This window comes from Zonotrichia leucophrys, chromosome 5 (genome assembly GCF_028769735.1).
Source record: "Zonotrichia leucophrys gambelii isolate GWCS_2022_RI chromosome 5, RI_Zleu_2.0, whole genome shotgun sequence".
Taxonomy (NCBI): domain Eukaryota; kingdom Metazoa; phylum Chordata; class Aves; order Passeriformes; family Passerellidae; genus Zonotrichia; species Zonotrichia leucophrys.
In genome coordinates, this window is record NC_088175.1 from 52,639,857 (window position 1) to 52,654,369 (window position 14,513).

A 14,513-nucleotide genomic window follows, 5' to 3' on the forward strand; every position below is an offset into this window, starting at 1 on the left:
TGTTGTCATTTCTGACCACAAACACAGTAGGTTTTGGATTCCCTATTTTACAAAGGTTGCGCTAGGTCAGTGTTAAGACAAGGTGGGAAGGAAGAATTTTTCAAAATTACAGTCCCTGCTATTAGGCTGAAAATGGAAGTTCTTGGAAGAATGGAAGCAGAGTTAAAAACTGACATGCAGAGGGTGCAGCTCTGTCTTCTGCAATCATGGGCTGCAGTAAAAATGGTAGAAATAGAGGCAGGAAATAGTGAGATGTTTTTCTAATGATTTGCACAAGAGGTTGCCTTGCAGACAGGAGTATTGTAGAATCTCCATCACTGAAAATCTCCAAGGACAAGCTAGGTAAACATCTGTCAGACTAACTGGGGTTCTTTTCATCCCTGTATTTGTGATTCTTTAATTCACATTAGTCATGATGTCTAAATTAAATTAAATAAAATCCAAAAAAGAAATCCATTTTATTTCACCTGTTCCTCAGTGAGTGAACTGTCTCTGTAATTGTAGCTAATGTATTTTTTTAGATAATTTCAGAGTTTCCCTTGCAGGATCAGAGATGTAGGGAATTTATATAGGCCAGAAACTCTTGGCCCTTTTGAGAAATCATGTATATTTGTATATATGTCCTCCTCTGGCTATCCACACAAGCACTTGGTTTCTTTATGGACTTGAAAAGAAAGGTAATTTTTTTGCCTGATTAGATTAAAACTGATCTTTTCTTTGCAATTAAAAATGAGTTTTGGAGGTTCTCAACATCATTTGGATGGATCAGTCTTCCTTTTGTTTCCTGTATTTTCACATGTGTGTGTACCTGTTTTTTGATAGGGGCAGGGGCAAAGTGTTACCCTATAAACTGGCACCTGTGTGTATAGTGCAGGTATAACATTTAATAGCCATGTTTGCTGTCCTTCCTGCAGTCCTGATGGCTGAATTAAACCACAGGGTTCCCTTGGATGAGCACTCAAGGTGGATGGGAGTTCATTTCCCCATGCTAAAAATTAACTGAAGCCAGTGCTGCTAAAGGAAGCAGTAAATGGGCCTGGGTGTTTGGTGGCAGAAAAAGACACAAACCCTCCCTGTCTTATCTCACTTTTATGCTGGGGAAGGGCAGTTGTGTGCTGGGCCCAGCTTTACAGGGATGTGTGGCTGACAGTGGTTGTTGCCAGGATATTCTGTGTCCTGGTGGCTGCACTGCTGGAGCTGGCACCCAGCAGGAATCAGGGATATCCTCTCTGGTGGCCCTGGGCACTGCAGGCAGCTCTGATTTTCTATCTCTGCTTTCATATTTTCTATCCATGCTTTCAGTCTCCTTCTTCTGGGCAATTTGATAATCAAAGAAACCAAAATAATGAAGTTGTGGTTTTTCAGCGATACTTGTAAATCTTACCTTAAGAAAGTACATGCATTTGAAAAAACAATAAATTTATCTAGAGACTAGATTTACCAATAAATTTAGATGAAACAGCTTTGAATTAGACCATGGGGAAAATCACTCAAGGGGATGGGAGTTGATTTCCCCATGCTAAAAATTAACTGAAGCCAGTGCTGCTAAAGGAAGCAGTAAATGGGCCTGGGTGTTTGGTGGCAGAAGAAGGCACAAACCCTCCCTGTCTTATCTCATTTTTATTCTGGGGAAGGGCAGTTGTGTGCTGGTGCTGGTTTACAGGGATGTGTGGCTGGCAGGAGCTGCTGTGCACTGGTTGTTGCCAGGATATTCTGTGTCCTGGTGGCTGCACAGGAATCAGGGATATCCTCTCTGCTGGTCCTTATTTTCCATCTCTGCCTTCAGTCTCCTCCTTCAGGGCAATTGCCAAACAAGAAGGTTTGGTAATAAAAAAATCCAAAATAATTAACTTGTGGTTTTTCAGTAACGCTTGTAAATCTTGCCTTAAGAAAGTACGTGCATTTGAAAAAAAGAGTAAATTTATCTAGAGACTGGATTTACCAATAAATTTAGATAAAATAGGTTTGACTGTCTTGCCTAATGGAGTCTCCTTTTCCATAACAAGGCGATTTGTCATCCCCTTGATAACCTCACCTTTGTTAAGTGCTTGGAAACTATCAGCAAAGCCTTTGTTGTAACCAGGATACCTTCTTGCCAGCTCCTGCTTTACCCATTACTAAAGTGGTAAACAAAAAAAATGAGTAAAGGAGTTGTTGTTTAAACTCATTATCAACATCAAGTCGTGTTTAGCAACAAATCCAAAAAAAGACTAGAAATTGGAAAATAAGCAATATCTTATTTCCTTCCTTAAATATTGTGACAAACATTGCCAGAAGGGTAATGCAACTTGCTTTTATAAACAGTGTTTCTACATTATCTTTCATGTTCTTATTTACATAAGATGGGTCAAATTCAAGGAAACCATTAATATTTTAGAAAGAGATAGAAAAGCACCTGTGTTGATATTTTTAAAAAATCTACACATACTACATGATTTTTAAAAATTCTTTCTTTGCTGCAAATCTCTTTCTGGTAGATTAATTGATGATCTATTTTATTTCTTTGCGTTAATTTTGAGACCCTTTAATGCTGCAAGTGCTTTGGTTGTTTAATTCTTTTATCCACTAACTTTTAAAAACAAGTTAGGAATGAATCAGAAATTGGCAAATATTTTGTATATTCTCTGGCAAAATAAAATACTATCTGTTGTGGTAATGCAAAGACACAGAGAGAGAATTTTGGCTACTGTGGGGGGCTAAAGTTCACCCTCTAAACTGACAGCTGCCACACAGTGTGGGCAGAACATTTATTTTCCATTCCTTTTGCAACTGAGCACTAGGAAAGTAATGGACTTGAGAAGTTCAACTTGCTTTTTTTTGTATAGCAAGGCAGACTTTATGCATGAAATATCAGGTTGAGATCATACCCTGCCTGTTAATTTTCAGGTCTGCATTTCATAAAGGGTATTAAATTATTAAATACCCTTTATTTATATTATATGCATCAGTTTAGCCAGTAGCCTTCTAGAGTACTAAATCTGAAACAAACACAGTTTGATTTGGAAACTCTCCTTTGTGTTCATATCAGAGAAAGGTCATCTCTTAATGTTTTATGATATTGATTGTTTCAAAACTCAGTTTTTTAGGACCACATGACTTTTTTGATTGTAGATGTTTATAACTCAAGTATGTTTTAGGATTGGGCTTGTATGGATACTGTTTTCTTAAAGGAAACACACATTTTTGAGTTGAAGCAATGGTGCAAAAGACAGATCATTGCAATTCTAGCATGCTTCTCAGAAAAGTTGAATTCTCTCCTGTGCCAAGGGATGAAAGCAAGTTTATTTGGGTTTATTCATCAGTAAAATGCATTTGGATAACAGTCTAGGCTCTTAGTAAAGTAATGGGAATAATATTAATAATATTTCATTAATATTTGGGCCAGGTGGTCTCTCAGGGTGCCCTCCAACTTGAGCTGTTGCCAGACACACAAATTATGGAGCAAACAAGAATATTTTTAAAGGCAACATTTTCAAAATAACCTGTTGTATATCCAAAGAGGTACAAGAGCAAGAGGTTTGCATCTTCAACCCTTGATGAGACTGGAAGAAAATGTCAAAGATAGAAAAGATGGAAGGGTTTGAGCTGCAATGAGGAACATGCATCAGGCCCAGACACTCAGCTCTGTGTGGTCCATGAGGTTTAAGAAAACAATTTCTCTTTTAAAAGTGAGCACCTGAATCATTCTTTGAAAGTAAAGAGCTTCTAAGTCTGACAAGATGATTTCCTGAACCTTTGTTTTGTGTTAAGTCTGCTTAAATCCATTTTTAGCCATTGGTTTGCTTTTGTTTATTGTTCTGAATGTTATATTTTCTAAACAATACACAGAATAAATGCTACCTCGCAATTTTGCTGTCATGCAAATAAAGCTGTGAAAATGCATGAAAATTTTCATAGAAAGTCAACTCTGTTCTTCAGGGCATTGATTAGGAATACTTGGAATAACAACTGGGTAGATCTCTGTCAGTTACAGAAGATTAGTACTGGGCTGGAATGGTTTCAACTTTAAGTTGATACATTAAATCATTAATCTCCTAGATGTAAGTGAGCCTGACATAATTAAGTTATCTTAATCCCTAGAGGTTTTAGCTTTCACTAAATGTCTGAGCACTGAACTAGTTAATATGAAGCTGCTTATAATGTCAACTTTATTCAAAGAGTTTTTGGGGTTTTTTTTTCTTCTCTGACACCTCTTTTCCATGTGGCACTTGCACTGAGAGCTGCATCTGTTCATATTTAATTTTTATACAGCTGTTAGAGACACGTAGGAGAATACTGAAATGTGTGACTGAAATATTTCTGCTTCCCAACAGGAATATGAACAGTGGTTATGCAAGGCTGCTTCAGTCCATTCAGAGGATCATTTCTCAGGAGGGCTTTGATGGCTCTGACCCCCAGGTACTGAACACCCTCACACTCCTCTTTAATCCTGTAGCTATTCTTTCCTTGCTTTTCTTGCACAAATTATTGAGGAACATATTGTTTGTGAACATTGGTAAAGTAAACAAGCAAAATAAATAGTGTTGTTCATGTTTTAAGGGTTTTTTTTTAATTTTTACCTGTTACAGATATGCAGAGAAAGAAATGTAAGGCAGCATTAGTAAAATGCATTTTCTGTGCAATTAGTTAATAAATGGATGGCCAAATATAATGGAAAGAAGCAAAACACATTTTCACCTACAATATTTGTTTTTCAAATTATAGCTTTAGCATAATCTGCTCAAGATTCTTGAAGTTAAACATTTACCCCTAAGCTTTCAGGTTTTTTGTTGTTGTTTTAACTGGTGTGCATTTTTTAATTGATTAAATGGTAGCATCTTTGTGTGGTGAGCATTGAAAGAGAAGTAAAGAAATAAGAATGCTATTTCAATTTACAAATCAGCTTGTCAGCCTTCCAAAAATCTCTGTACTCTTCATAAAGTATTACCAGGCTTGCAAGGGTTCCTCAGGGGTGAAGAGATAGATGAGAATCTTGACTCCATGATCAGAAGGCTGGATTTATTATTTTATGATATAAGTTATATTAAGACTATACTAAAAGGAATAGAGAGAGAAGTTCAGAAGCTGCTAAGCTAAGAATAGAATAGGAATGAATCAACAAAGGAGCTTTCTCTGATTCTCTCTGGTCTTTTGATTGGCCCTTAATTGTAAACGTGGAATATAAGCCAATCACAGATGCACCTGTTGCATTCCACAGCAGCAGATAATAATTGTTTACATTCTCTTTCTGGGGCCTCAGCTTCCCAGAAGGGGGAAAAATCCTAAAGAAAGGATTTTCCACAAAAGATGTCTGTGACAATAAAGTATAAAATGTGGGAATCAAAAACTCTTTAAGTGTAACAACATAGGCTGGAAGACCTTTTCTAGTTTGAGCAGTGCCTTGTAAGTTATTCTGTCATGTTCAGTAATGTGGCAGTCCTTTGGAGCTGATGGAAATAATACAATAAATTGTACAGATTGATGCTCAATTGAAAGGTGATTATTGCTGTACAGCAGAAATGCCACTGCAGTAGAAGCCAATTAGCACAGACTCTGGAGAGAGCCTGAAATTATTTCATTCAAATTCAATATCTTAGGAATATTAGTTTGGTTTTTTTTCCCTGTTGCTTAAGTGCACATCAAGAGCTGCCTGAAGCTGCTGGAATAGCCTGGGAGTGGTTTTTGCAGGGAGATGGTGCAGGAGGGGCTGTTCTCCTGTGTGCCAGCGGGCTCTGGGAGCGTTCCCTGCGCGCAGCCCTCGTGTGTAAATGTCGGTGCCCGTGCTCAGCCGAGATGTCTGCGAGGGTTTTGCCCTCCCCTCGGTGCCACTGCCAGCCTGGAGAAGGCCATTGGTCCCTGCCAGGCCCCTCTCCCCGCGGTAGCCATGGCAACAGGGATGTGTGTCATCCTTGGGGATGCTCCTCCTGCCTCAGAGCCCTGGGTGACACACACACCCTGCCAGCCTCCTGCCCAGGACAGCAGCCTCTCATTGCTTATCTTTCTTTATACATACCCTTTTATATAAAAGAAAATGAAGGTTTTTCAGAGGCAGCACTCGTGTGGGTTTTTTCAAAAAAAATTTCAAAAAGCTTGCAAAAATTCAACATCACCAATCATAGTGTTCTCTGTTTTTTGTCAGTTGTTTCAAAATGACTTACTAGTGTCACTAAAGAAAACCTGAACTTTAGCTGAGATGAATCTAACAGTGTATTTTTGCTCAATAATACATATAAATTTCAAAGGTGAAACTTTAAAAGTCAGTTTTCAGGCCAGTTTATTGATCTAGAAAGCCATTAGCACTATGTAGTTCTTTCTGTTTCGAGGGAGGTAAGGCAAGCAGTTTCCTGGAGAGGTTTCTATTATTTTCTTTTAATATTCCACTTTTCCCCTTGCATCATCTTTCTTTGTACAGTCAAATTTTGTACATTTAGAAGCCTTGTATAATACACACATCTTAAAAATGTCTCCAGACTTGAATGTAGCAGTGGCCTGGAACACACCTTGGATCTTTTACTTGCCAAATCTCTGAGCAATTCCTTGCTATTTCATTTCATTTACTGAGCTCTCTAAAGTGCTTTTTAAGCAGGCAGGTGTGAAGATTGTAGAGCAAGGAGCAGCCTGTATCCTTCTGGACCTGTGTGTAGTTGCCATATATAATCATAAAGGCTTCTGAGAAGTTTGTGCATGTACTCCCACCCTCAAATAATCCCATGCTTGACTGGAAAAACTTTCAGATATTTTTTGGCTGCTTTCACATCAATTTGCCAATGATACTTTGATTTACTCCTTTATTTGAAGAAAACTGAGCGGGATGTGGCTCATCCCAGCTGAGAGATGGTTTGACACAATTGGGAAAATTATTGAAAACCACCATTAGAGGCTTGGTAGCCTTTCATAAAATGCTCAGGCATCTCTAGGACTTAATACAGTCAGTTAACATTAGTTAGTAGTTAATAATTAGTTAATATTTGGAAAATCAGAGTTTGAATTATCTGGAAGCTACAAATACAAGCCTTAGGTTTACAGCCTTCCCAAAGCTTCCCGCTTATTGATCCTTAAGTGGGAATCCTTCACAAATGGATCATGGTATTAAGTTATATAGAATAGCACCTCTTTGTTTCAGAGTGTTTTGGAGTTTTCATTTCTGACAACAGAGATTTAATAGGCAACTATTTTCAAACATTAATTTTGTATACTTTGGAGGCTTTCAGGGTAATAGTTAAGGGGGATTTATTTTGGTGTTGTCTTGGAGGTGGGTTTTCTGAATTCTTCATAATTCGAATTTCTGCTGCCAAATTAAACACTGTTACAAGAATTGCATTTTTTTTTAATTGCAAAATAAATCCAAACTTCCAGGCTAATGTGAATATTAAAGATCTAGTGGTGCTTTCTCTAAAAATGTTACTCTACTCTTTACAGCAGGCTGGTTGTGGGAGAATATCAGATTTACACTGTTCTTATATTTCAGTTTTGGAATAATAAACTAAAATAGAAATAAATTATATATATAATGTATATTAGTATATATCTTTTTGTATAACAAATTATGCTGATAGAAGTTCTATTACTGGCCAAATAAATACATCTGATATTATCAGGTGTCTGAATAGCTTTATCTTTTACTACTCTTATGATTTGATGTTGTGAAATAAGCATCTGTCATCCTCTCTCCATTAAGAGAACAGGTCTTTCCTCTGTATGTTGTTCTTATGGATGTTCCTCATAACAAAAAATATTTTTCTCATTTAAAAAGTTTCTGCGAGTTTTATCTATGTTTGTGTTGAAATTTTGAAATACTGTAATGCTTTCTCTGCCTGGTTAATGTCCATCATATCTGGCTAAAACTATTTTTTATATGCCTGGTTGTTTTTTTTCCTGTTGCTTAAGTGCGCATCAAGAAGTGCCTGAATCTGCTCTGGTCAGAAGTAATTAAAGAATATTAGACAAACTTCTCTTTTTTGCTATTCTTTTTAAAACTGAACACCTGATCTGAGAGGACACCATACAGAGAAGTGTTGTCTTACCCTGTACTGACATCCTGATCTTTGTACAGTGGTGTAAAGAGTTCATTTTTTGTGACTAAATCCTAAAAGCTGCAAAGCCTGAGACTACAGAAGCCGAGGTTGAAGCACAGATTGCTTCCCCAGGGACTGGGGGTGAATTGGCAGATCAGCTCCCTGGGTGACACAGGTGGATAAAAGCAGAGCCATGTGGGGCTGTGTCTCACACCCAGGCTCTGCCTGTCCAACATGGGTAAGGAAGCTTTTGGAACAGCCCCTTGTCTTCTCCAAACCTTTCCTCTGGATTTCCAGAGCAGCTGGGCCAAGGTTTGTGCTTGAGAGTTGCTGTTTATTCCAGCTGTTGGAAATTAATATCTGCTGATGCCTTGTGCAGGCTGCCCTGGAGCAGGGGCTGGACAGAGCTACAGAATAAAGCAGGGATTGATTCAAAGCATCTCCTCCATGGATCCACCTTGGGCAGCACCAGAGCCCAGCCAGGGCTGCACCCAAGATGAACCAAAATGGCCCCAAAATGCAGGAGCGCTCCCGGGCTCTCTCCCTGGGATCAGTTCTGCTCCATTTGCACCTTGCAGTTCATTGTCCCATTCCAGCTTTAGCCCAGGCACTCCCACCCTGCTTGTTTTTCTCTCTGCAGCCCACGGGGTTTGTGCTCTGGGGCTGAGATTGGGATCATTTGTCCTTGGTGCCCAGCTGGAGCAGGAATTGTTTTGTCTCCCTGCTCTGTGCACAGAGCTCACCATCCCTGAATGTGAAGCCCAGACCCACACACTAAAGCAGCACAGAATGGGAAAAATAGAAAAGCTGAAACCTGAGGCATCGGTGCAGTTTATCAAAACACTTTTCTCTAGTGAGAAGTACTTGCAAGCTTTTACTTATCAAAACTAGCATTTATATATATATCTGTGTGTGTGTGTATAATTAAAGAAAGCTGGTCTTCAAGGATGAACCCTAGAAATGTTTCTTTGATCACCTTGTGCAGGAAGTCTTTCAATGAGGGAGTTCCTTGTCTCTCTCTCAGCCACTGATAGCAAATATCCCTAAAATCCTTTCCAAAGACCACCAGGAAGGGTTGCATCAAACAAGCAGAAATGAGAGTTGTCCTCATGAGAGATAAAATTTTACTTGGCGTAAACAAGTTAAAACTTTGACTTCATCATCTGTCCCTTCAGAAAAGGAGCTTTAACTTGGCCACTGCCTCTAAAGCAGAGCAGAAGGGACAATCTGTCCCCATCACACTCTGTGTTTCCACAGCTGTGGCTACAACTTGGTGGGAAGAAGTTGAAAGGGACATAAATGATGCTTGGAGACTTCTCAGGCAGTGCCAGGCCCCTGTGTTGGTGAGCAAAGCACTGGCCTTGCTCTCTCAGAAAAAGTGGAACTGAAGCAGACCATGGAACAGTCAGGTTATGGAAGTGACACAGCAGAAAGGTGAAAATAGAGGGAGAAGTTGTTGTGGTTGCTCCAGCAAGCTGCCTTAGAACTGGGAGCAAATATTCTTCTACATGATTTTTAAGACAGTGATGGAGGGTAGAAAGGATGTAAAGTGCCCTAGTGTTACTAGATTTTATTTCAGAATATACTTATATTTAGCTGGTTAAAAAATACAAATTAGTAGTTCTCAGTATTTCCATGTGTCTATTAGATTATCCATGGTATCTAAGCAGTGAAAAAAAAAAATCCCATTCCATTTGCAGTTTTTATAAGATTGACAGAGATTACTGTGATAACATAAAACACACCATTATTATGGACATGCATTCTAGAAATTGTATTCCTCCTAGCATTTAGAAAATAACAACTTTTTTATTTTTTATATTTTTTTTTTCCCCCCGAACAGAAAAAACAAAGGAACGTTTTGAGGATAGGAATTCAGAGCCTGGGTTCCGTCTTGTGGGGTGATGATGTTTGTTGCAGCGATGCTCCCGAGGATCCTCAGAGCCTGACCAAATTCCTGTATGTCCTGCGTGCCCTGCTCAGGAAATCCCTGTCTGCCTGCATCGTCACCGTGCCTGCTCACCTCATCCAGGTAGGAATGCTGCCTCCCACAGCACTTAGCTAAACTTTAAAACCTACATTAAACAAAAAAAAAAATAAAAAAAAGCAGTTCTGGACATTTTTAAAGCCTTTTTGTTCAAAGTGTGAACTTAAAACATGGCTATGTCTTACACTTTACACTTTCGTGGGAGAGTCCTGCTGCAAAATCTACAAAGAACGATGTATAAAATTATTTGAGTTAGTAGTCCACTAAAGCACACAGGTTTTGGGGGTTTTGTTGATGGAACTTCCAGGGTAAACAGTGGATGAAGAAAAAAGAAAGTTCTCTTTTCTCAAGCACAAAAATAGGAACACATTGTTCTGGAGGAGGGTTTCAAGAAAATGACACAAAAATCTTGCCCAATTATGAATTTTAGGAACAGTTATGCCAAATGTTGGTCTTATTCCTTTTTTAAAAAATTGTCAAAATTTCAGAAACTGTAAAAAAGTAAATATCTATAATAATCTCTTTTTTGATCATTTTTACAACATGTTTACGTGCTTTCAAAAATGCTTTCAAAATGCTTTTTGGAGTATCAATACGAGGCTTTTCAGTTCTCTGTCTTTATCTAAAGTGCTCATTATAGTGATATCTGATCTTGTTTTTAAGGGTGTAGATTTGCTCTATAATTCTAATATCCTCTTATGCTGGGACTAGGAGCAAGCCAGTTATGGGATGAGTTATTTTTCCAACTGCAAAATCAGAAGCAATTAACAGCATTGTTCCTGATAGTATACAGAGACTTCAATATATCTTCCGAAAGTAAACTTTTTTAGCAAAAGGAAAAATGTAGATAGTCTTTTGTTCTGTGAGTGTAACTTACAAAAGCAAAAATGTTATTATTCACAATGAACAGAGAGCCTATAATTTTGTATATTTGATTTGATCCTAGTAAAAAAGTACTGGGTAAAACCTCATATTATGCAAAATATTTTCATGCTAGGTGAGTTTATCAATAGATGAAATCCTGGCTTAGGTAGGTACATGACTCACACGTACTGCATTTGTTAAAGGTCTTTGAATACCTGCAAATGTTATTTATTTAAATGCAATTAATGATAAATGCAATGCAATTAATCCTTCAAAAATAAAGAAGGTTGATTTTCTAGTTTTACCGTTGTAGTCAATAGTGTGTGAATATTTCTCTTGCAGTACATACCTCTACCTCCTTAATTATTATTTTTAAATATTAGCTGGCAGTCTGCCTTCAGAAAGAGAGGCAGTTAAATTTAATGCAAGAAATAGAATTTGTGAATGTAAAAACTATGATCCTGCTTCTTACACACTGGAATTGCCTGTCCATAATTGGGATATATTTCCATCGTGGTCTTCTTTATGTACCATGCCAATAAAAAGAATGTTTGTGTTTTAGAGAAGTACAGAAGTGTCTCTAAGATAGAAACTAAAGGTTGCGTCAAACTTACTTGAGAAGTTGATTATATTGATGAAACTTCTAGGGCGAACAGTGCATGAAGAAAAAAGAAAATATATAAATTCCAGGGAGTTAGAATTAAAATTATACCTCATTTTTTAAATAACTGAGTTTTAAATTTTAGCAGTAAGTGCTGGAAAATCCTGAATTAAAAAAAAAATGAATGTGCAGAATCTTTGCCTGGATGTTTTAAACTAACAAGGGCATTTGTTGCAGAATGAGCTGTTTGTCGGGTGCAGGGAAAACTCTGGGCTCAATCTGAGTCATCAGCAAGTTCCATTTATTGAAGAGAGCATCAGACACTTAGACAGCAAGCAATAAGCTCATGAATATTCTGTAATTTACACTGTCCATTGGCCACACCACAACATCAGCTCCTCCCCATTCCTTAAAAGTTACATCTCTCTTTTCTCGCGTCTCCTCCACTATTTATTATCACACTACAGCTAAGTCCAAAGTCACGCTATCTTGCAAGTGCAAGACTCAAAATTAGCCACAACCTTGTACTTTTCCAATCTCTAGTCAGCTAAAATCCCAACAAGCATTAAAATTAATTTATTTTTTTTTTGAAACCGTGGAAGTTGGTGCCCTGAGGAGTGAGTTCCCAGAGCCCTGCAGTGAGCACAGTGCTGGCCTCTCCCAGCAGCCTGCCAGCAGCCCCTGGGAGCGTGTGCGGCCTCGCTGGCACCGATAATTGGGGATGCTGCCCAACATGTGCGCGGCTGCCTGGTGCTCCCAGCAGCTGCTCCCCTTCCCTCTGCGCGGCTCCTCTCCTCTCTGCTGCACTCACACACGCAGGAAAACACCCCTTCTCCCAGCACAGGGAGCTTTCTCCTTTATTTCCAAGTGTATCTATGTTTAATTCCATCAGCCAGCTCTAGCACGTGCTTTATCTGTCGAATCGTCGAGTCAGTGCACTGAACACGCAGAGAATTCACACTGCTTTCCTGAAGATGTAGTAAATTCCCTGATTTTTTTTTCCCTGAATCACTCTAGTACTACTCTAATAACTAACTCACTCTAGTTCCTCTGCTTCCCAGGTTGTAGTTACGCCCCTAACTAAATTAATTTGTTGTCCTCCATGTAAATTCTTCGCACGCGTAATTCTCGTGAAGGACGTGTAAGTTCAAAATCACTTTTAAGTGATTTTGTTCAAAATCACATTCAAAGTTTTGTCTGGATGGCAGATACAAAAACATAGCTTTGTCTTTACCTGCTTTGTCATGAGGAAGTACATTTTTGGTAGTGACATACTTGGTCTCTGTCAATCTCCAATACTAGTTACTCCAGTGAAGAAGAAATAAAGCAATTGGTGTTACTGATTTTTGACAGGGGCAAATTCCTTTCAGCAGAGAATTCACACTGCTTTCCTGAAGATGTAGTAAATTCCCTGATTTTTTTTCCCTGAACCACTCTAGTACTACTCTAATAGTTCCTTTTCTTCCCAGGTTGTAGTTACGCCCCTAACTAAATTAATTGGGTGTCCTCCATGTAACTTCTTCGCACGCGTAATGCTCCTGAAGGACGTGTAAGTTCAAAATCACATTTAAGTGATTTTGCTCAAAATCGCATTCAAAGTTTTGTCTGGATGGCAGATACAAAAAAATAGCTTTGTCTTTACCTGCTTTGCAATGAACAAGTATATTTTTGGTAGTGACATAATTTACCTTGTCTCTGTCAATCTCCAGTACTAGTTACTCCAATGAAGAAGAAATAAAGCAATTGGTGGTACTGATTTTTGACAGGGGCAAATTCCTTTCAGCAGAGAATTCACACTGCTTTCCTGAAGATGTAGTAAATTCCCTGATTTTTTTTCCCTGAACCACTCTAGTACTACTCTAATAGTTCCTCTGTTTCCCAGGTTGTAGTTAAGCCCCTAACTAAATTAATTGGGTGTCCTCCATGTAAATTCTTCGCATGTGTAATTCTCGTGAAGGACGTGTAAGTTCAAAACCACATTTAATCAAAGTTTTGTCTGGATACAAAAAAATAGCTTTGTCTTTACCTGCTTTGCAATGATCAAGTATATTTTTGGTAGTGACATAATTTACCTTCTCTCTGTCAATCTCCAGTACTAGTTACTCCAGTGAAGAACAAATAAATCAATTGGTGGTACTGATTTTTGACAGGGGCAAATTCTTTTCAGCCCAGACTAATTCTGGTTTTTATATGAAGTATATGAGTAATGCATATATATATATATATATATTTATTTTTTAAATTTTTTTTCCTGTATTTTGCCAAATACTTTGCATGTTGTATTGTGACAGGGAGTTCAAAAATTGACTCTACTTGGTTTCTTTGTTTTTCAGAAAGTTTAATTTTGCCTTTACCTTTCATATATTATCCTTTTTTTCTGGCTGGTGAAACATTAAGATGATCCTCCCTATTTAATATTTTCTGTATTCTGGTTTGCAGTTTCTCTCATGCTGCCTTCTTAATCTGTTTCTAAACAGTCACTTACCTTTTTAGATAAACAGTAATGCTGTTATTGTTGGTTCACTTTCCCTAAATTCTCATTTCTGGTTTGACTCTTCAGTGATTGCAGAGCATTAAATAGTGATTTTGTTCTTGATGTTTTTTCCCTCTGTGATAGAAATGCACCAATGTGGCTCTTGCATTATTCCAGCAATCCATTGTCTTAGATTTAATAACTTGGAATTGCATTTATCCAAAGATAATGCTCATTAATCCAGCCTGATGGGACAGTTCATAGTGTCCTGTAAGGCTGTATTTTGGTAAAAGACACAAGTTTGCAAAAAAAAGTCTGTTGGTGTGGAGTTTTTCCAGAGTAACTGGAAAAAAATTGTAGTCCACTAAAGCACACAGATTTTGGGGGTTTTATTGATGGAGCTTCTAGGGTAAACAATGCATGAAGAAAAAAGAAAATTCTCTTTTCTCAAGAACAAAAATAGGAATACACTATTCTGGAAGAGGGTTTCAAGAAAATGACATAAAAACCTTATCCAAATATGAATTTTATTCAGGTGATATGTGACAAGTTTTTACTTGATTGATATTTTCTACCGATTGAACATCCTCTTAT

The 14,513-nt window shown here is 38.0% G+C and overlaps 1 protein-coding gene across 1 annotated transcript in view; it reads left to right on the plus strand.

The window, feature by feature from the left end:
- Positions 1-14,513, plus strand: part of ELP4 (elongator acetyltransferase complex subunit 4) — a 156,757-nt gene that overhangs the window by 43,845 nt on the left and 98,399 nt on the right. The window contains exons 6-7 of the mRNA XM_064715616.1: positions 4,314-4,398; positions 9,838-10,026. Of these exons, the coding sequence (XP_064571686.1) occupies positions 4,314-4,398; positions 9,838-10,026 (274 nt within the window). The remainder of the gene's footprint in view (positions 1-4,313; positions 4,399-9,837; positions 10,027-14,513) is intronic.